This window comes from Empidonax traillii, unplaced genomic scaffold, assembly GCF_003031625.1.
Source record: "Empidonax traillii isolate 1590-97213 ecotype Southwest subspecies unplaced genomic scaffold, ASM303162v1 scaffold388:size1278207, whole genome shotgun sequence".
Taxonomy (NCBI): Eukaryota; Metazoa; Chordata; class Aves; order Passeriformes; family Tyrannidae; genus Empidonax; species Empidonax traillii.
Window position 1 is genome coordinate 730,465 of NW_020955581.1, and position 24,168 is coordinate 754,632.

At 36.1% G+C, this 24,168-nt stretch overlaps 1 protein-coding gene across 1 annotated transcript in view; it reads right to left on the minus strand.

Annotated features, from left to right (window-relative positions):
• LOC114062227 (contactin-1) overlaps positions 1–24,168 on the minus strand; it is a 154,776-nt gene that overhangs the window by 18,892 nt on the left and 111,716 nt on the right. Inside the window, exons 11-16 of the mRNA XM_027893446.1 lie at positions 23,416–23,566; positions 22,798–22,925; positions 21,149–21,324; positions 10,193–10,313; positions 5,773–5,931; positions 2,461–2,610 (exon numbers count right to left, since the gene is read on the minus strand). Coding sequence (XP_027749247.1) covers positions 2,461–2,610; positions 5,773–5,931; positions 10,193–10,313; positions 21,149–21,324; positions 22,798–22,925; positions 23,416–23,566 — 885 coding nt within the window. The remainder of the gene's footprint in view (positions 1–2,460; positions 2,611–5,772; positions 5,932–10,192; positions 10,314–21,148; positions 21,325–22,797; positions 22,926–23,415; positions 23,567–24,168) is intronic.

Below are 24,168 nucleotides of genomic sequence, written 5' to 3' on the forward strand. Positions count from 1 at the left end.
AGGATGTTTGCTGAGGCCTTCTCTGAGGGTCATCTGAGGAGAAACACAAAGCAGAGCAGAATGAATATTTTCAGAAAGGATAAAAATACATGACAATACATTTCAAACTGAAACCGTGTTCAGTCCATGGTTTGTCCTATTTATTTCTGGCCTTCCAGAAAACAAATTAGTGGAGAATGAGACTAAATGCACATATGACAATTTGAGAGGAAGCTTGAATTTATTACTTGAATTTATTATTTGACCTTGAAGTCACCCTATTTAAAGTAAATAGTTTTAGTATTAAGTTAGAAGCAGAGAGTTGCTAGAATGTTTAAGTAGTCGAAGAAGATATACAGGCTGCCAAAGAACAGAAAAAATGGCTGTTTAATGTCTTACAAATCACTCTTTTCAAGAGAATCTTCCTCATTCTCTCAGCCATTAAACCCAGCTTTCTCTCCCCATTAAGACAAGGTTACTAATTCAGACACTTAGACAACTACTCTAATGCATCCAGAAACTAAAACACATTAAAACAGACCCTGATCCATTGAATTTCAAGAAATCACTGTGAAATGTTATTGATGAAGCAAGCAGATACCATTACAAACAGAAATCATAGCACACATTCTAATAACAATTACTGAAATTACAGTTATCTACAAGATGAGAGACTTCAAAATTGAAAAAGACACTGACAACTTTTGAGTTTAAAAGACATCAAAGACACAGCACTGTTTGAATCTGTTTAACATAGAACAAATGTTAAAAATAACTACAATGCATGGACATGGGCTGTTGCCTATTATTTACCTTTTCCAGATTTACATGAAAATGCACATGCAGTTGTGCATACTGCTTCTCTAGTAACCTTGACACTGACAGTGCAACCCCAATCCTACTGTTGCTCGTTATGAATTCCAGCTCCTGGCAGAAAACACACCTGAGTGCAGTTGTTCGGCAAACTGTAACTTATACCCTATTTTGGCATGGCAAGAAGTGCTGATTGATGCCTAGTAAGATTAAATTAATATTTTGCATTGTTTCTCAGAAGATATCTCACACTCTGCCAGAGGTGACAGTGGTGCTGTGCCTGGGGAATCAGAAAACTGACTAAACCAGCTACCTCCTGCAAAAGCTTTGCATCCTACTACAAAGCTGAAGGATATGACATTTTTGGGGAGGCTACAAGAAATGCCATGAACGTGGCACACTGCAAATTGCAGGACACTACCCCTATTCCATCTGTAAGCATTATTTCTCTCTGTATCTCTGTCTTTTCTGACATTTTAAAAATGTCTGTTTTGCACCAGGCATTCCAAGAAGCATGTGTAGACTTTTCAATTAGATTCCTGGGCCTCAAACACAGCTGTTGAGTCATAAATCATATGACACCAATATTCAATTTTCTAGGTAGTAATTTCCTTTTATTTTAGTATTAAATTTCTGTAGTTTTTTTTTCCTTATCCAGAATAATTTAACCTATCTGTATTTCCTTTCTCCCTAAGCAACAAAAATTTTAATGGACCAAATGTAACTTTAAAGAATGTTTTGAAATTTATAACTCAAATACATTTTACCTTGAAAATACTATCTAATCAAAGCAATGTCCTAGCAGGTTTAATTGCAAAAGTTAACTTTTAAACGTTGGTTTCTCATTTTTAGTTTCAAATCTCAAGCTCTGGGACAACAATTATAAATATACATAGATTGCACATGCGTGCTAGTATGTGGTATACAGGCTTTTTTGGATACACTTTTAGCAGTGATGCATTACCTCCCAGAACACTGCTGTTATCTCCTTTGTACAGTCAAACCAGAATATATTATCTTGAATAATAACACCTAATTCCTCATTTTGGAGAATTCATTTTAAAAAAGGATGTGCCTGAGCCTAGAGTGTATCCTTAAATATGCTCTGAGTTATTAACTAAGCAATTAAACTGATAAGGGTGTATGTTGTGTTGGATACTGTCATATCTTTGACAGGGAGTAAGAAGACACAAGACCAAACCTTCAATCACAGAAAATGCGCCTTATCCAGTATAATACACATCCTGTCACGTACTCTCTAGTTAGAATACAAACCAAATGGCAAATGGAGATTTTCCTTGTTAAACACATGTGTGTTTTTTCTGAAGTCCCATACATTGGTCCCAAACATGTGCATGTATTCATACACACAATATCTGACTGACAGATACAGTGAAGGATCTCTGAAATACGCAGTATGATTCTGTTTCAGTAATGGAGACATATTTGCCATATCATGATGTTTCTTTTCTGTCTGCTTTGATGCTATGGACAGTTTAATATTTGCTTAAAAAAATATATAGTAATGGGTAGGTGAAAACATATTCTCTGGACTTGAATCCTATAAAATGATTTTTTCCAATAAAAACCAAAATTAAAAAACAAATTAATAAAAATGTGAAAATTAAGAAACACATTAAAAGAACTTGATATTTTCTGTTTACGTACGAGCTCCTTCAGTTCTAATCCTCTGTGATGGCATACTGGGTTCTCCTGTCCCCAAAGTGTTTGTTGCAATTATTCGGAACTCATATTCCATCCATGGAATCAAATCGATCACTGTCGCAGATTCCATATTTCCTTCAATATCTGAGGGATCTAAAAAAAGGATTAAATGCTTTAGAAAACAGCATTTTTACAATAAGATAACAATTTGGCTGATTTTGTCAAAACTTCACCTATTCTGCAACTAGACATAGCCAACTGGACGATACAATGTAGTACATCAGGAATACCATTTCTTACAAGACCTAATCATGGCAGGGACTGGGAATTTAGAAACTATGACCCTATCTTGAATAAACCCTTATAGACTTACAAGTTTTAACTGGGTGTGAACTAGTACATGTAGCATGAGATTTCCTTCCTAATTACATATTGTAGTTGTAGAATTTAATTTTACCTAAAAAAAAATGAAATGAAAAATCTGGAAAGCAGAAACAGTAAAATAAAAATTCATGATATAGAGAGACAGGAGCCAGACATGTAGTGTTTAATCAATTGATAGAGAGTGGTTTATAAAATGTGGTCCTACTTTGGTGCACTTTATTAGCGAGCATGTTACAACTTGCTGTCTAGTTCTAACCCAACAAGGATAAGTGTTCATGTCATTCCTGTGAAAATACTTATAATAAGATGAGCTTCTTTACCATAAATAAAATTAGTAACTCATGACTGTCTGCAATTCACAGACAATAGGGTTGTTTCTATAGCTGCCTGGAAAGAGAGAGTATTTTCATTTATAGCATGGGCCAAGAGTTGTTTGTCAAATTAGAGTCTTGGGTCCAGAGGGAGATGAGAAATGAGATATTCTGCACTGGAAAGGCAGCTGATTTGGAATTAAAATATGAATTCAATGCCTGCAAAAAACCTAGGCACAACAGTGTAAGCACTAGATGATGACACAACTTTCCTTTTCCTAATGATCATAAATTTTTCATTCCTAAGTGAGGCCCTGAAGGAGAAAGAAAAACACATTCTATTTTCTTTCTATCTGCCCACCACTCTCCCTCATTCTTACTCAGATTATTTTCCTGTCTAGTCAGTAGAGCCATTGCAAACCTCCAGTACCATCTGAGCAATGATATAAATTTGCATTCCTTTTCCTGGGCTACTTTCAATATCTTAATTTAATTTCACTTCACACAAATTTCCAGAAAAATTAAAAATCCACAACACAGTGAGAATGTGATCCTCTTAACTGGAAAGAGCAACATCAATGTAAACAACCTATTACTTAACTCGTTCATTCATATTTCCATACGGTGAAGTAAAATACACTTCTTTCATAAAACACACTCAGTATTATGAAACCCAGTGTGAATGATTTAGAACAATGGTAGCAGTAGTAACAAAAACAATATTTCCAAACTGCAACACGGAAGCATATTTTCTCTTTCCACACACTGAAAATTAGCAGCAATAACCGATAGCCTAAACACTAATGAGAGATCAATTTGGACTGTTCATCGTGCTTCTTTCAGATGAAAGTGAACACTGAGCCAAAGTTGGAGCATCCCAGCAATTAGGTAAAAGCTTGCTGTGGTGCCAGTGATGGCTTCCATGGTGATTTTACCTATTTTTTGAGGCAATAATTGATTTATCAAAATTCCTTAGTGTGGTTCAAACGAAAAGGCAACAATTTTGAAAATACCAGAATAGTTAATTTCAACTTTTCAGATATTAATAATTTATACATTTTCTGTTAGCTTCTTTAGAAAGGAATTCAACAATCTCCCACTCAAGATGTGAGTCCTACTCAACATGCTACAGGATAAGACTCAAATGCATGTCTTAATGACTAGCTCAGTAATTCTGGGAAGCAGAGACCTTTGGAGATGCAGAGAAGCTCATCCCATCACGTCTATAACACGGCAAATAGGGAATTTTCCTGAGATGTGAGAAGATGGTTTCAAGTGTCTGCTCTGAACCAAAGTGAAGATCTGAAACCAACAGTTGTATCTCCTACACATACATTTCTCGTTCCAGTAATGTGTAGAACAAAAAGAAACTGTATCAGAGTTGCCACGCACTGTTCATAAATTCTTCCTATATTTTCCTACAATCTTGTTTCTTCATAGTTAATTTTTTTTAAATTAGAAATTAAAAAAAAAAAAAAGGAACAGGAAATAAAATGTAATTTATCCTAAAGAAAGTAGAGGCTGGTCTAAAAGGATCTTCCCTCCTGCATGTATTTTACTGAAGCAAATAATCAGCTATTTGAACAGCTCTAATTTTTACATTAATTATTTTTTTAAAATTCTAACAAATCTATTCCAGAAACTATAAACAAGATAAAAGAGATAGGAAGGGACTGGCTAATCTTCTAGTTTCATCTTCCAAGGTACTTTCACGTAAGCCTCATATTAGTGCTGATGGAGGTAATTATACCCAGTAGAGCTATGTATAGCATATAGTCTGAAAGAAAAATATTATATAAGGCAGTAGGCCTAGAATTTTTAACTTTTTACTCTAAAAATTGTAGCAGATTTCCAGGTCAGTATGTCATTCTATTTCTTGCACATCTAACTGTAGTTTCAAGTGACAACCTAAAAGAAAGACAGTCACTGAAACTATTAATACTCTTAGTATTTAGAGATGCTGAGTAAGTTATGTCCTAATTTTGCAGAAAAGCACTTAATAGGGAAATGCTGTATAAATTGTGGCAATGCTATCCTTCATAAAGCATCCAAAGATGCCATTAGCTCAATAATATTTTAAAATTTATGCATTTATGTTAAATCTTGTGGAAAAAATTATGTTAGCATATCCTGTGCTCAGATAGGTGCCTCCTTTACTGCAATTTTGTGGCACAATGATGACATCCAGTGGTTAGAAGGATAATCTTAGCTATGTTTTCTCTAGGAGTGCCAGTTTTAATGCAACTGGAAGTTAGCCTGCTCCCAGAAAAAAGCAGACAATTTTAATTAACTTTCTCCACAACAAATATCATCCAAATTGACCTGTAAATAAATGTTACAATTCTAATAGGTGATGTTGAATGTCTCAAGCAACAAGGGAAGGGGCAAAAAAAAGGTAACAACTCTAGCCTGTTCTTTTCTCTATTTCTTGATATTCAGTTCAGGCCCTCCAAGTGCTGGGAACAAACCTGTTGACAACACACTGATAGGACAGTACCCATTCCTAAACCCTGCAGTAGACATTAATTGCATTACTGGTTTCCTTTCATTGTGACTATTTTCTGATTAGCGAAGCTTTCTAACAATGAACTTTCAAACCTACTTCTGGCATTACTCTTACCTGTTTTGGCATCTTTCCACTCTTCAGATAGAAAAGTTTTTGACTGAATAGTGTATTTAGAAATAGGGCTATGATTGTCTGTTCCACGACTCCACGTAAGTGCTACAGCAGTGTCCCTAATTTCTTCTACTCTTATACCTCCAGGAGGACCTGGAGGACCTGAAAAAAAAACCAAACAGTAGTTGAATTCACAAATTGAATATTCTGAAAATGAAAGTTCACTAACTTTTAATACCCTGCAGAGTGATTCAGAGGACAGATGCCCCTGCGTTTAGTAACTACCAAATGAAACTTCCCATGACTCTTGCCTAAGTAATATTGAGATCTTAAGTGAAAAGACAGTACTTTGAAAATGTTGCCGTGCTTTTCCAAAAAACAAGTGAACTCAGAGTCAGAAAAAGTATACAAGATCTTCCTTCTTAAATTCCAGCCTATAATGACCTTCTTGGTGGCCCACCTTTAACCTACACTTCTGCTTGTGCCATATTGCCCTGACTGCAAGTTATATGGAAAATTTTGTAACACATATTGTAGAATACCTCAAAGAAATTTCAAATAGACCTCTTTACATTTTTCTTGGCCTTCATATTATCCTGTATAGTAGACCCATCATCAGACTGATACATCCTATAGACTAATATAAGTGAAACCTCTACAGTTCAACAAAGCCCTTCTCACAAGAATTTCAAAAATCCATGCCAAAATGTGGAATCCACTATACCCATTAAACTATCTTGTAAACTACATGGTAAAATTGAACAACCTCTGTGCACCAGAATTACCTCACAAAGACTACCACAAAGGAACAGAAGCACTAAGCTCAAAGAAAAAAAGTTTTGTCAAAAGTGTCTTTTGACAAAACAGCCATTCCATGTCTGCCCTTTCAGTCTTGATCATCAAGAAGGACCTATAAAATTATTTCTAAAGAGTATTTCCTTTATCTTTAAAAGATAAATACTTGAAAAGATTCATTCCAAAATGCATAGGTCTAGTCAATATAATGAACACATTCAGATGTTGGCTTGAGGACGTACTGCTATGTTCCAGACACCCAGCTAAATCATTAGAAGTTGCCTGTACCAAACTAGTTCAGAGTCTCATATCTAAGCTTTTTAAGTATTAAATACTATTTCTGCCCTGCTATGTAAGTAGCTATGCTAAAATAACAGCAATTATTCTCAATCCACAGTTGGCTTAAGTTTGTTAGTTGTACTTCAGATCTGAAGAGATAGGCCTCTGTTCCCAAAACTTGCCTGTTTTTTTCCAAGTGTAACACTAAACCTAATAAACAGTATTACATTTCTTCAACAAATCTCCTCTGGTTTATTTCTGAACAATAATAACAGAAAAAAAACTCACTGAAGTGAATGCTTGAATTTTTCTAAATGCAATTTTTAATTTTTTAAAAATGTTCCTCTAATTACTACTATTCTCACGTCTCTGCTTTGCAAGGGTAACTTTTTTATTGTCGTTTGTGCCTTAGTCCCCAGAAGAGGCCAAAATGTGCAGATTAACAGGCACGGGTGAATTTTTCATAGACTAAAAAAGCTAAGAAGAGAGTGATGCAGGCACATAGTGCTGCGTATGAGTAAAGAGATCTTTGTCTTTAAAAGACACCACCATGTTCAGTAAGCCGTTCTAAAATCCCTCAACTCATATTAATTAGGTAACCCAAATATTAGCACCTACTTAAAAACTTGGCCTATATATATTTTCAGATCATTATATTCACATTGAGTGTTCTGGTTTTGTTATTATGATTCTGTTTTATATGATACAGAGTTATCTGATATATATTAACTGCTGTGAAAAACAGATACAATTCATTAGAACTGTTGAGAAGTATTTTCTGCTTCCACATTCAGACATAATAACATGCCAACATGATTCAGATAATTATCCAACAATGTGACTGAACAAGTCCCAGAGAATATTAAAAAACTCCAACAATAACATGATACATTTCTCTGCAGTATTTACAGACAAACAATAGAAAATCAAAACAAAAACAACTCAACAAAAAGAATGGAATGAGATTTCTACATCAGATCTAAATGCAGTGTGTTCCAAACGTATCTTCAGCGTTTGAGCTCTTTATTTTCTCTTTACATCTGAGCAAAATGGCTCAAATAAAATTAACTGAATCAAGGACATATACTACCAGTTTCAATTAATGTATCCTTCTAACAAGCCAGCAGTTTCATTCCTCCGACCACCCTTTCAAGGTAAGGACTAAATATGTCATTGCATGTGGAAAAGCCTCTTGCATTCTTCACAGAGAATGCACAAAGCAGAAGTTGTTAAGAGCTGATTTTTAAGATGAAGGCCGTTGGTCAACTCTCTATCCCGGTAACACGTATTTGCTACCCCAGCTCTAAGGACACAGGTAGGTATGGCCTGATGAGAGACCCAATCTACTGCAAGACTGCCCACTTCAGAAGCCCTCAGGCTGAGAGATATGAAAAGGTCATCAGTCCCAACAAGTTTCCTTTCTTCAGGAGGTATCTCTTAGAGCTTCTCACCTCACTATCAGTTTCTGAAAATGGAATGTGTCAGGAAACACCAAGGGCCAGCTGCTCCCTCAGGAAAGCTGAGACAGGACTCACAAATAACCCCAGGGCTGACAGTTCTTTCAGCAACAGAGCACAGTTCCACAGGGACGAGCAGCAGTCCTAGAAACCAAGGGCAGTGAGCCAGGTGCATCCAGGTGACAAACTGCTGCATATATCCAAGCAGTGCACCAAGGAGACAGCTACTCACAGCACAGGTCTGAAGCACATCCAGGGGGCAGGGCCAGAGACAGAGCTGCAAGCAGGCATATTTGTAACAGCCCCAGTCAGGGCAAGTACCAGGGCTGAGCTGGGCGGGGCTCCTGGGCCCATGAGTAGCTCCATGAGTGGATGTGCTGGCTGAGTCTGGGCAGGGCCAGTAAGGTCTGCTGTGCACTAAGGGGCCTCACAATCTTTAGTGTACTACTATCACCAGCAATACTGAACACATCAGCAATTTAAATAAGATCACACAGAACAATCCGTATGAACTGTTAAAATGTTTTCTGGACTGACAAAATATTTTCATATGCCTGCAGTGAGAGCAGCTATCCTTTACCTCTTCACTGATGAGACGCTCTGGAACCTACTTCTTTGTTTTCATATTTTGCTGTTGCCTTCATTCTACCAATACAGTGAAACTATAATGTAACCTTTCTATTATTTAATATTTACCCTTGCCACTTTAAGATGCTGAGTCTTCCATTGACAAAATTGGCACTAAGAATGACTCAGCAGTAAGCAGAACTGTGTTCATTGCATTAGTATCTAAACGTTGAGCATAAAACAAATGTTAATTTCTTCCACAACATAACCTCTGAACAATGATTATAAATACTAGCTTGGAAAGGGAATCAGAAGCTTGATAAAGCACCTTGTCTCTCCTTTTATTTTTAAAAGGAATTTCTTGCATAATACTAAGGAACGTTAACAGAGACTTCTCTTTCAGTTTGCAGATATATTCTGCAGTTTCACCATTTATCATGTTTGCTTTGTCATTTTATGCAAACCTGGTGACCGCTCACGGGCTGTTGACACCCAGTAAAAATTTAGTACAGAAATATTCAAGCCCACAACATCCTCAGGTGGCAGAAATTCAGAATCAAGACAATAGCTATACTTCAGCTGCTATACAGCTGCAGAGTATAACTGGAAGGTGGAGCAAAACACAACAGAAATGCAGCTGAAAGTGATGTCTGCTTTGAACTGTCAGCACTACAGAGCATTAGCACTTCAGAATGTGTTATGCCTAGAGGAACAAAACAGAGCAAACTGCCCAAAGACTGTGAATTTAACTCATGCTATTAAAATTTCACATTGTAACTGTTCTTGTAGGATACATACTATATGAGCAAGAATAGCATTTTGAGACTGCAGTTAACACTTAATAGACATGAATTAGTTAAAAACTGAGTGATAAGGTTAACCTCAAATGTCCTGGTTTCATTTGGAAACTAGGAATCCTTTTAATCTAGGCCTGGTATTATAGACAATAATTTAATCCGTAAAGCTTATAAGAACAGAGAAGTGGTTTCAAAATGTTATATGTTGGATACATTGAAATGATCCTTGAAATTTATTTTTAATAATAAACACCAAATTAAACTGTCTAAAAATCGCTTTAACATAAAGAAAATACCCATAATACAAAAATCCTTATTGCTTTTCAGGAAAACATATGCTCAGTTAGACCTCTAAACGTCTGCAATAGTATCAGTACTTTGAGTAGACTGCTAGGCCTTTACATGGTCATGCACTTCTCATTTTAATTTGTCATCTATTGACGGGAAATAAAATATTCTAAACAATCAGGAACACTGCTTGTCCAGGTAAAAACCAGCCATATTTCTGTATTACCTTGAGGACCTTACCTCTTACCACAAGGTCTGCTGAAGCTGAGGAGTTGTCCACAATTGTCTGAGCGGTGCACGTGTACCTCCCTGCATGCCGCAGCTGAACGTTTTTAATGAGCAGCTCACCGTTGGATTTAATCTGTCACAAAAACAGCACTTAGTGAAGCTGGTAAACATCCCTGTACAGCTATGTGATACTTGTCTATACAACCCTTCCAACTGATCTACAGTGGTTGCTATTTCCAAAAAGCAAGTGCTTACTTCGAGAACAGAACACCCTCAAATATAAATCTGATTTATAGGTATGCTGTTGAAAATGTCTTGTGCTTCCTGAGGAGCTGCTGCTGTTTACGGGACATGGAAATTCAGACATCTTAGAAAATATTTTTTTACAAGCCCTTTTACTGATTGAAAACCATATCTGAACATTAAATTAAGTCAAGAATTTGTTCATAAACTACAATCAGATGATTTTTCTGCACCATTACTCGCTTTTCTTATGCACATTGGCATGATATGTCATGGTGTCCTACTAAAAGAGTGGGATGCTGTTTGGCTCTTCCTTACAATCCTAAAGCAGTATGAGAGGTTTTATTGTAGACAGGCTTCAATCACAGCCTAAATAAAGGTGCACCAAGACCTGCCCTGCACCCTCAGCCCTTGCTAGTGATGCCCCTGCCTGATTGTACGTCAGCTCAGCTCTTGTTGCTGCTTGGCAAACAGCAAAACTCCCAGGGAGGCAATTTGCTGTTCAACAAGGCTCATACACTCTTCATCACAGAGCCTAATCTTTTGTCAGTACTCTTCACCAGTGGCAGACTACTGGGAATTATACAGCCATGTTTTCAGATGTCTGCTGCTACCTGTGGCTGTACAGAGAGGCAAACCAAATGAAGCATTTTTGTCCTATGACACTTCTGTGAACACACTGAGTAACTGGATGTGCACCAATAAAACAAGGAATAGAACAGAGACCACTATATACACCACAGCTATTCTTAATGAAAAACACATTTTATGTGAAGACATTTACATAAATGTTTAAAAATAACAATTAAAATGTTTTGCTCATCTATCCTCCATTTTATTACAGAAAAATATTACTAGGCTAATTCACTGCACTATATATTTGTTAATCTTAAAGGTATTTCAGAAAAAACCCAAATGTTCTCTCCAAAATACATCTAATTGCTTTCATGGAAGTAAAACTGCTACAAAAAAACCCAGATGGATTTATACCACACTATATCAAAAGAGCAACATTCAAATTTCCTAATTCACTGAAAATTGTTCAGAAATACAATCGATACACCCAAACCAAACACTGAGATAAGCCACTCCAATCCATAAACCTTCATATGCAGGAACAATAGGAATTCAGATGCAAAATTATATGCAAAAAAAGAAACAGCTAAATATTTAAGTGTAAGAGCTAGTGCAAGCATCACTGCAGGTTCTGGGGAACAACAAAAACTTTCAATACAATCTTGAATATTATGGGTTGTGTCTCTGCATGTAAACATTTAGAAGAAATGAAAAAACTTTCTGCCAGTCAGTTTATGTTTCCTGATTGAAAAGGATGGGGGGGGGAAAGAAAGGTTAAATCTTTCCCAAATGTTCTGAAACTAAAATGAGAGTTCAGAGTCTATATTTGAGGGAGGTTAAAATAGACAGATAAAACCATTTTTCTTTTCCAAAGTCCTGTGATGGTTTTGGTTGCCAGCTTCAATTTCTGCTGGCATAAAATTTCAGAACCAACTGAAATTTGTTAACACCAGCTTTTTTCACATCTTTAAGAAATTACTATGGTAAATCAATATAAGGAGAACCAAGCAACATGAAAGAGTGCTTAATTCTGGCTCGCTGATTGCTTCATAGGGTCAGCAAGAAATTCTGGTTACACTGTACCTTTTCTCTTTTTGAGTGACACAAGTGCTGTTAGCAATGATCAAACAGATCAGTTGGATTAGTGAACAATCCTATATTCTTGATATATTTCAGACCATTTCTCTTTTAGTTATTATTAAACTATGTCCACGTGTATATACATATTATCACACTTTTCACTCAAGGCTAATATGACATAGCTTTTCATTTAATTTGCCAAAGTGCATGCAGGATACAGAGATGAAGTAATTCTGGGATAGTAGCATTTCTGTGCTGATGCCCACCAGCTTATTCATGAGAACTAAAGGGAGAGTGCTACTGAGGACAGCATCCTTTGAAAATCTGCAGGATTACTGCATACACTAACGCTGTCTGGCTTCCTGACTAACTACATGTAAGCCAACAGTGACCTAAGCAATGCTGCCCACGGCTTTCAGGAAAAAAAATCAGTGGGAGTGTCATTAGTTCTATGGGAACAGAGAGGGCAGCTACCTGCTCCTCTGCCCTCCAAAAATTACAACAAAGAAGCTGCAAAAGTTCAAATTCCTTGAGCTTTCAGTTCCTGTTTTTTGTTTGGCTGTTGTCTTTTTTGTTTGTTTTTTTGTTTTTCCAATCCTGCTCTGACTGGTTTTGGTTTTAATACAAAAAGGTAAATAGTTCCTTATTTGATTGTTGTGTATAAATCTTTAGTTCATTAACACTAAATGTCATTCTAGAAAGAACCACACTGCCTTTGATTCTCTAATCATTGCCTGCACTTTGATCTGCAAATAAATATAATCAAAGGTTGGGCAAAACAACAAGGTTTAGAAAAACTGCATAAACAGAATCCTTATGATCATATTATTACTTCAATAACAAATGGTTTCAAATTCTTTATAGGCTTTGTACTCATTCCTAAGTTAGCACTTTAATTAAAATACTTTATTATATTTATTAATGATAATAGTGCCCATATACTTGCCCTAATAGTAATTTCCCTGACAGGAACCTGCTCTTTAAATCTAAATGATGAAAAACAGATGGTAAAATGTAACATCATTTAAAAATCAGCAAACCATAGATATGATATTTTATCTCATTGGTTCAGAAGCTCTCCTGGAGCAAGGTTTTATGCATTTGGTAATGAAGGTTTCCATACCTCAGAAGAAGCCTAAGTTCTTGGTGGTAAAAGAAGAGCTTACAAAGCAAATAAAGAGCATGGGCATCAGCAAATTCTGTCCACAAATTAGATATGAGTGTACTATATATTTTCGTTCAAAAACCTCAGCATGGCAATGTTTAAAAATGCCTTCTTTAACTCAGGGAAGACTGAATCACAGACTGGAAATAGTGATAGCAATACTCAGGGATGTTCCAATGGCATCTGTGGTTCACCACTCAGTATTTACCAAGTTTCAAGCAAAGACTTCCATTACCTAAGCTCTATATTTATGATTTAATAGTGATGTCAAAAATAGCATTGTGACCTATAAAATAGCAATGACCTATTTCTGACGTTCATTGTTCTCTTTTGATTACCACCTTTGTCAGTGCTATGTATTACTGAAAGCCATCAGAACATGCCCCTATGTGATCAAAACTCACGTAAATGAATTTAGCATTTTGTTTGAAAGCAGTATTCACTCCTGTTGGACCCTCAGAGACAATGAAGAAACTTAGGTAACATAAGACTAACAAGCCCTTTGTAATAATAAAGCTAACTTGGCAGAAATAGAAGAACTTGGTAAGCAGAGAGTCTTTTTTTTTGCCGTTTAATTTCTAAAATTAGACATCTGAGCTTCAGCACTATTTAATACATAGCTGTGGTAAAATGATAAGTGAATTGATAAGAAATAATTAGAGATGGGATTCTGGGTGATGAAATCAGTTTTTCCAAAGCTAGAAATAATGTTAAAAATCTTTTTCAATTACCTGTACCTAAAATTATTACCTCTAAATGAGTTCATGTGAATTAGTTTGATTCTGCCATTAGAGGATCTGCTATGCTGTTGCTACAAGTAGAACAGACAATACAACAGCTGCTGAGGAATGTTAATGTAAATGTGATTATAGCTGTTTTCCTGATATTGAGATCAGACATAACATTGGGACAATACCCCCAGAGCAGCTCTATTATCTTAATCCTATTCACTGGAGAGCTTTCCTTCTTTTGTTTTATAAGCCACGGACGACATGATAGGTATGAAAACCTCAGCTGGATAAGGATGACAGTCTTTCCCTCTGAAGAATATCTTCCTTCAGTGAGCTATATTTATATGTAAATGAAGTACAGTGTTAATTCTACCCTTAAAATATCGACTGGGAAGTATATCCAACAAATACATTATTCTTCTCCATTCAGCATACCACTGAGAATGCTTGAAGACACTGTGTTTTGTAGTAAGATCCCTGTGGTGATACGCCTTGTTATTTCACTTCCAAAAGAAGAAAAAACCTTGGTACTTGATCACATATGCTCCTGACTCACAACTTTATGGCTGATGACAAAAATTCACAATACACTGAAAACCACGTTTCTCTGAGTAGTGCTCACACCTGGCTTTCTCAGCTCCTGCTACCTAACCAGGGATATACATGAATTTTGGTAGCTTGCTAAGTCTCACAGGCACATAAAAACTACAGTCAACTGCTTTTGCAAAGTATTTTTTTAATTCTGGCACAGGGTTGGCAGATCTTCATCCTTAAACCAGCTACAATTCTTCGTGCTGGAAATAGCACTATGGATTAATAATAGGTTTCCTCAAAGGCTTCTGTCAGAGACAACTGCTTGTTGGCTTCCTCCTCACCACTATGTCTTCTGCTTTCTGTCCCCTCCTTATTCTTAACCACAGACTCCATCAATGTCATTCCATGCTCACTACATTACCATTAGGCCCTTGCCTTTAAATATTACCCCAAATGTAGCCAAAATATGTTATTTTCAGATCATTCATGTCTAAAGCATCTCCCTAATGCATCATGGCACTGAAAGCAATTTATTAAGACAGTGTCTTCAGAGAGTCTTAGGACTTATTTTCAGAAACAAACCCAGCAGGTAGTTGATTTTGTTGGACATGCTTCATTAATAGTCACCTGCTACCTCCATATAACAATTGTACTGAATGAGCTCACTAAAACTCTGGTTTTAGTCCATAAATAAGCTCTTCTTCCTCGTCAGTGTGTAAATGAACTTTTCTAATTTTGACTAACCTAAAGTTGGCCTGTTTAGTTAATGAGGGAATGGCTGTGGATATTGTCTACCTGGACTTTAGTAAAGCTTTCAACACCATTTTCCACAGCATTCTCCTGGAGAAACTGGCTGCTCATGGCTTGGATGGGTGCGCTGTTTGCTATGAAAAATCTGGCCGGGTGGTTCGGCCACAGAGTGGTGGGGAATGGTGCCACATCCAGTTGGTGGCTGGTCCACAGTGGTATTCCCCAAGTGGTAATCCCCAAGGCTCAGTATTGGAGCCAGTCCTGTTTATTACCTTTATCAACGATCTCAACAATGTATTGAATGCACTCTCAGTCAATTCACAGACAACGCTAAGACGGGTGGGAGTGTTGATTTGCTTGGAGGGTGGGATGGCTCTGCAGAAGGCTCTGAACAGGCTGCATCAACGAACAGAGGACAACTGTGTGAGGTTCAGCAAGGCAAAGTGGTTGAGTCGCCAACCCTGGAGGTATTTGAAAGATGTGCAGATGTGGTAATTAGGGACCTGGTTTAGTGGTGGACTTGGCAGTGCTGGGTTAATGGATGCACTCGACAATCTTAAAGGTCTTTTTCAACCTTAATGATTCTATGATTCTATGACTCTATCTAAACATTTTACTCCGTTCAGTTCTCTCAAACTTTCTATTCATTTTGTGGTCTGGAGCTAGACTCCACACTCTGCAGGAAACCAGTAAAGAAAAATTAAAAAGAAAATCCTTGTATATTTTTCTGCTGTAGAAAACTGTGGAATCATAGAGTCATAGAATAGTTTGGGTTGGAAGAGAGATTTATACAATAAAACTAAGTGTCTTCTATTGAAGCAAGAGCATGCAGTAGAACTTAGTCTACTAGTCAAGGAACTGCAAACGATAATAATTTACGAAAAACAGGCATGTATTAATCCATACTCCTCTAATCTGATTTTTTTTTATAGTTCAACTTGTTTTTTGTGGTTTACAAAACCATCAGTTTTGAGAACAAAGTGTTTTGGCAAACACTGTCTCCAATCTAGAATTCATCCCATCTATTTTGGAAATCTGTAGTGGATATTGGTGTCTGAATTAAACACCTTTATCAGTTAGAGAAACAGGCCCTTCCATGTCTGTTTTACTTTAAGGTAAAGTAACTGGCCACATATATCCAGAACATTACGAATGTCATCCTACAAGACTGCAAAGCTTTCTGTATTTGAGAGAGGCATAAAGTAAGAAGAATAATATTTGCAAAAGGAAAAAAAAGCTTTGGAGAATACAGGGTAGGATATACATAGTCCAGCCTCACTGTAGGATAGCTGGAGGAATACCAGAGCTACTTATGTACAGACAGCTTGGATTCAGAAGAGACATCAAAGCTGCACAGAGCCTGAGCTGTGAGCCCTGCAAGCTGTATGCTGAACATATCTGTCTGCCTTTGTTCCATGTCCCTAAACCTATGAACATTGGAGAGCATACTGCTAAGTCAGAATCCACCCTTCAGTCAGTGTGGATTCATCAGGTCTTAATTCCTGCTCTGTACCAGTCATGACACCAAGTCAGCACCAACTTGAACAATGTCCCCTTCGTTCATTCACGAGAAAATGTGAGCAAGTCACAAGTCAGATACCCCTACGACAAAACTCATCATCTGGCCTTACTGTATTTTTCTATCGCCATTTAATCTTTATTTAATTCTTACAGAAGAAAGATATTTGCAAACAGGCCAAGTTCCTGAACACAGAATCATAGAATACGCTGAGCTGGAAAGGACCCATCTGGATTATTGAGTTCAACTCCTGGCTATGCCCAGGGCAGCCCCAAGAATCCCATCATGTACCTGAGAGTATTGTCCAAATGCTTCTTGAACTCAGGCAGGCTTGGTGCTGTGACCACTTCCCTGGGGAGGCTGTTCCAGTGCCCAACCACCCTTTGGGTGAAAAACCTTTTCCTGACATCTAACCTAACTTGTAAAGCTATTTAATTACAGTTGTTAAAGATAAAATGGTGACAAAAATATCAGGGTTTCAGGTTTACTGATTTTGCTTAAGACAACTTATAAATATTGTAGCAAATAGGAATACTGCTGGTATGTAAAACATTTTAAAATGTATGTGAGTCATTATGTGACTAAGACTACTACAGCCTACACTTGGACTCTTCTAATCTGTGTACAAGATTCTGACTTTAACCAGTTTAATTATAGAGTTCCTCTTCCTGATTATCCATACAAATGGACTGAAAAATATGAAAAGAACAGTTACACACCTTCACATATTAAAGGGGATTTTAAAAATATATATATGAAAATATATATTTATATATATAATATATATATTTATATATATTTTTAAAATACATATTAAAAGTAATCATTTCAATCTTTAAAAACACATGACAAAAAGCAGATCTATAAATAAAAAATGACCATATGTTGACATTTTTCAGACTATTTGAAGTGCTGTATCTTTTTGGGACTTGAAAGGATTGATAATGTTTAGTTCCTCAATCAAAGAATCAGAGGAACAACCATAAATAAAGTCAAAAGTAATCAATTTAATAATAAGATTTTGTAGACTCCATTTAACTCTTTGGAAGCTAACCAATACATATATATTTTTTCCCTTTTAAATACTGCTGTCACAGGAAATAAAACCAGCAGTGACAAATATCCTTTTGAGAAATTAATTTTAGTACTAATGTAATGCAAATAAGTTTTGCCTTCAGTCATGATGGAGATACCAAAGCTTCCATTTAAAGAAAGAATAGTGTGGGGACTTACATGAATTTCATTAGCATTTCATTATGTGTATGGGACAACAATATTAGCATTATTTTGAGAACTGAAATACTGTGGCTCTATCAAGTTTCAACATGTTGATCTGCAGTCACATAAATTAATAGTGATATTATCAGGAAGACAGATGAGGATCCTTCATCAACAGGAAATGATAGTACAGAATGCAGGCTTCACATATTCAGTAATTTTAATATTCATGATAGAATATCTTTTTATTTTGTGTTTGTGAAGGGCTGCGTGGCAGCATGGGTCTCCACCGTTTCAAGCCCAACAGTTTGTGCTGCTGCTGTCAAATCACAACAGCTCACCCTTTGCATCTGAGAAAGCCTGAACAAACGTGCCACCCAGTGACTTCAGCTCAGAACTGCTAGAGATGGAAATGGGCAGAAGAAAATCCCTTTGTCTACGCAGGAAGGAGAAAACCCCTTAAAGCAAGAATACAATAAATGAATGAAGCAGAAATATAAAAAGTTCATACTCCTCTTAATTATATCCTATACAAACCTCTGTACTGGATTTGCTGAATTTGTTAAAAATTCTGCATTTGTTATTACTTAAGCGCTGAATAACCTAATAACTACAAATGCAGACTTCAAATGCAATTCTACTGTCCCCAATAAAGACTAAGCTGCCTGTGGAAGAGGAATGGAGATTATCTGCACTTGCTTTGTATTTGAAAGCCCAAAAGGAAGGCGCAGGAATGCAAAACAAGAAGCTGCCCCTGTTAAAATAATTTAGTATCCATCAAATGCAAAAAAACACAACAAACCAAGAAATATCCTTCATGAAGATGGATACACACACTTTACACACTGAAAAATAAATTAACTGATGTTTGGGCCTAACCTAAACTTTAACTGTCTAAGTGAATTAAGAGTTAGTTGCTCTTCAGCTCCTTCTGAATCCTATGCATTATCCATCCCTATAATCCCTTGGAAAAGGAAATATTCCAGCACAAGATTCAACACCCACATGAAGTAAAGCACCTCTTTCCTCTCTCTGCAGATCATGGAAAGTTTGTAGAGACCAAGGTAGTCTAGCAAAGTCAGGCTAATTTGGTTTTAAAATCCAACATTTCAATACAGTGTCTAAAACACTGTGGAGTTAATCAGAATTTGGGATCAGGAGTCCAGGACCACAGGCTCTCTGGGAGACGAAACAGGTGGGAATTATATATCATCAGTTTTCTAAGAGAATCACACACTTCCTGAAGCCCTTACTTGGCTCCACATTCGTTCACTTGAAGTGCTTTGCTAGAATGTGCCCTAAAATCAGGATAAAATTTCAGAATTAATTTCCCCTAAAAGAAAAAAAAAATCCAATTTCCTTTTATTTCCATTATTTAGAGGAAAACTCAAAAGTATATATCAGTGATATAAAAAATTTTGTTTAACATATGACCCACAGATGGAGAAAGTTCAGATTCCTTTCTCTTGCATTACAAACTCATCTGATAAAAGCATTTTTACTTTCCATATCCAAATCACTGATTCATCAACACTTTCAGTCTGATTTTCTGTTTTATGGAACAAAATTTTTTTTGTATGACTTGTGTAGCTAAAAGCAATCAACTAAATAAAATCTGACACAGAGTGGTTTTATTTGCTCTTGTACAAGGAATAAATTATTGGGGCTTTACTCTTTAAGTTCTTATTTTGACTGCCACTCAGACTAATTCCAACCTTTACTGAAGGGCAAACGAATGTCATTAGGAGGGGATTCCAGCTTTTCATTGTATTCCTATGCACTGATTACTACCAAAGTGTAAATGTAAACCTATCAGAAGTGTTGCTTAGTAGCCACATGAAGGAAATGTTTTGAAAGATGCCAGTGTACTGATGAAGATCTACTTTTTTTAAAAATTCCTGAGTTAATACAAAACACAGTGCAAACTGCTTACTGCCCTGCTACTGAGTCTCGACATAGACTTTCAGGAGATTTTTTTCGCAGAAAGTGGTTAATGTCATTGGGTTTAAATGTTTTAAGCTGATTTTAGCATACTTCTACTGGATTGTTGGACAAGGACTTGTTCTCTTACTGAAAGAGAGCAATGTGTCTTCTTTGGGATGTTCAGCAATTAAGCAAATGAGCAGGTTGAGGCAACTCTGACTCCTCAAAGGGCTGGTTTGTTCCAAATCAGACTAAAATAGTTATGCTTGAAACATCTTTTCACATGGAGATAAACAGATATTGAAAGAGAAAAAAGAATCTCTTTGTCCACATAAAATCAGATAATATTGCCAGCCTGGGAGGAGGACTGCAGGAGGCACTGTTACATGATGCATCATTTTGAACATGGAGTTGAAACTAAGCATGGTCCCTGGTGTTCCCAGACACTACAGGTATCACTAGCAACCTTTTCTCTATATATCCACAGTTCCTCTTGGAAGCACAAAATAAAAAATACATAAATTTAAGGATTTTTGCATAATTTAAACCAAGAATGACAGAACATTTACACACATAAGCAAACACTCCGAGGTTGTTGAATATTAGGTAAATCAGCATGTGATCAGAAACAACAAGAAAGGATTTCTAATAGAGATATTAATTTTGAATAAGCCTGATAGAAGACTCTAAAAATAAAACCATACATGCAAATACAAAGTAACTATGATTCCTCTTTCTGTGTGTCAAAATTAGTGTCTTTGTATTAACTTGTTTAGCCTTTACACAAATTCTTGCTCAGTGTTTACAGACTGTTTAACTCCTACCCACCATCTGGCCCAGTTTTGTGCCAAATTCCAGAAATGCTGATGAGAAAAACATGGGTAAGTAAAAGTAAATGCATATGGACACTTTTTTTGAGATAATCTGCACCCTGCTTACTACAAGGCTACCTATTTACCAGCTATTTTTACTAATAACCAGAGTGGGATTTAACCGAGGTACCAAAATACTTATGTCAATTTAGATACCTGATTTCAGGTATCTACCTGCGAGTGTTCTATGTGTGTCTGTAAGGTGTCTAAATTGTAATTCTATTTCATGTTCTTGGCCTACTGCATCTTCCTGGACCTGAACCAACACAACAGAAAAAGTAAACCAGAAAAGAGAGCTATTCACAGCACAGAAAACTAGGTTTTTCCCATATTAAATAAGGATCTGTAGTATCTTACCATAAAATTCCTTTCATAATGTTCGTGCTCTTTCTCAAAATCTATTACAAAGCCATTTAGAGACCAAATAAATGTCAGGTCTAATGTGGGATCATGGGATGCAATGCATTGCATGGTAGCATTCTCTCCAACGGTGACATCAACATTCAACGGAGCTAAAGTAATCCTTGTAGCTTCTGTGAAGTTAATGGCAAACATGGAAAATTCCAATAAATAAATGTGTATTCAAATGTAAGGTCAGCTCCAAAACCATCAGACTTTGCAGTGCCTGTCAGTTTCAGATTTAACTATTTAATTTCCTGTAGTCATGCACCATGTTGAGACATTTTATGGGCCACATAATGTGCTTGGGAATGCCACTTTTAAAGCGCTCTTCATTACCTTCATCACTGTTCACTTTGAGCAAAATGTGAAAACAGTTTTGAAATATGTCTTCTGACCCTTCTGTTTCTGCTATGATGTCTTATTCTCTTGGTGTGCATTTTTAGATGAATCAGAGCAGAATACTTAAAAATTTACAAATTCTTTATACTAGTTTATAAGGTTTACAAACATATGGTTTAAGTGTTTCACTATGTGAATTTAGTTTGCAAATGTTCTTCCTGATTTTGGAAGGTATGATATAACTATCAAGGGGCTGGATATATCTATTCACATAAACTTTCAAAATACTTAAATGCCTGAGAGTAATATTAAGACATATGTAACAGCAGAAGATGATAAAAAGTAACTGCAAACATTAGGTAAAATTTTACAACTCATTTGGTTTATATCATCCAGAAAATTGCTTTCATATGATCTGATGCTACAGATTAATTCTTACATTAGTACATCGGTATTGCAGCATTGAGCTGACACATTCAGCATAACTTCTGGAACAGAGATAAAAATGTATTTGATAAATGGCTCTGCTATGATCAGTGGTACTTGACAGACATAGTTATTATAGGATACTGTCTTTCCTGTCTGTAGTCTAGAGTTATTTAATTATTTGACATCAAATATAAAATACATAATTAAGGATATCAGTATTCAATCAATAAATACTAATACTCATAAAGGAAGAGAATTTTGTAGTACAATCATAAGGCTATATGCTCTTATCTCACAAATTTCATGCATATTCCCTTCAACAAGCATACTCCTCTCTCAAACCTGCTTACAGCACAAAAAAAAAAAAAAAAAAAAAAAAAAAAAAAAAAAAAAAAAAAAAAAAAAAAAAAAAAAAAAAAAAAAAAAAAAAAAAAAAAAAAAAAAAAAAAAAAAAAAAAAAAAAAAAAAAAAAAAAGAAAAAAAAAAGAAAAAAGAAAGGTCAGTAGGAGTGCGCTTGCTCTGAGTCGTGGACCCAGAATTACATCTTAGTGTGAGTGCTAAGCTACCAAACTGAAGGAATGCATTCAAGTACGTCAACTTAATGTACCTGATTTATGGAAAAATCAACCCTGAAAACTGCAATACAGTGTTAAGAGCTGCTGCAAATACACCCAGCTCTTCTGAGCAACATGCTTTAAAAGCAGCAATTCATTGTTAATGAGAAATTAAATTAGAAAGAAAAAATACAGAACAGCTTGCAACACTGGAGCAAAACATTAGTGATTTTGAACTAAGTGAATATAGCCAAAACAAACTAATACAATTCGGAAGCTTACCTGTCATTTCTAGAACACCAGTGCTATTAGCTTTTCCTCGGTTATTTTCTGCAAAACAGGTGTAGCGACCTTCATCCAGCTTTGTTACATTGATAATTTCCAGACTCCCATCATCCCAGATACGTATGCTATGGAAAGTGCAAAAAATATATCATGAGCAATTAGGTTTTATATTGGAAAGCAATGTTTCCTCTAAAACTGTAGTAAGTGAACGAACAAACTACAAACATCTTTTGAAAGCTCAGGTCACATCTCACTACTGGATTTATAAACACTTTCATAGTAAAAAATATTTAAAGAGACTGTGGTATGATTAGATGTCTCATGTTGCTGGAGCAAGAGCACGTACTTCTATGCACTTGTACTGATTCAAATATTTTTCTTAGAGTTTTATGACACAATTAAATTCTTAAATGTAACCAGCACCAAACAGACTGGTTAAAGTTGGATATCCTGCTAGCTATTTGGATCCACACTGACACCAATATTTCAGCATTCTATTTTCCTACATTTTCCTGCCCCTGAAGTTTTCAAAAGTGATAACTAGCCTACAGGATAGATTAAAATATATGGCAATGTTTTTAAGGCTCAAAGTATTCACTAACAGTCAGTACTAACCGGCTCCCATTTACAAGCAATTCTGTTCCTTTGCTCCAGGAGAATTTTGGCTTAGGAGCAGCCTTAGGCTTGCATTCAATGATTACACGCCCCCCTTTAGCTGCTAGGATTTTCTTCTTCATAGGGTTCAGTTCAAAAGTAGGAGGTGAAGCTGAAAGCAAAAATTAACACAGGTATTGCTGTTAGTGATTTACTGGAAAAAAAAATTTATTTGCAAGACGCAATAAATGACAGAACTATAGACTTTTTTACAAATTTCCATTATTTAGACCAGTGAGAAAAAATTTAAGGATACAGAGATGTGCTGGGAAGTAGTTGGTGATCTAAAAGAAACAGGAAAAGTAATTATGTAGTTCTGTGCTGTGTTACACTAGAGGTTTCTTTCTGAAACTTCCATCTAAGTTTAATCTAACAAGATCAAAGTCCACTGAAATCAATAGAAAGTTCCTCCCTTTCAAAAGGCCTTTTGATCAGTCCTAATAACATTCAGATTCTGGGAGATGAATTTCTGTAACAAGTTGCTCACTTGATCATACTTCCAAAGAATAGTTGGGTTTACTTTTCAGTGACTTTAATCCTCTCCAGGAACTTTAAGTTTGTACCCTTCTTTGCAGTTTTTTGTTTGGGCATCTAGCCTTAGGTGCACTCTCAGATATACAAGAGTAATGAGACATGACCGTAGTAAGCACCTTGCTTACGTTTTTTAAGTCAGATCTTTGCTTACTGATTTTCTCTCTATTTGAAATCAAATGA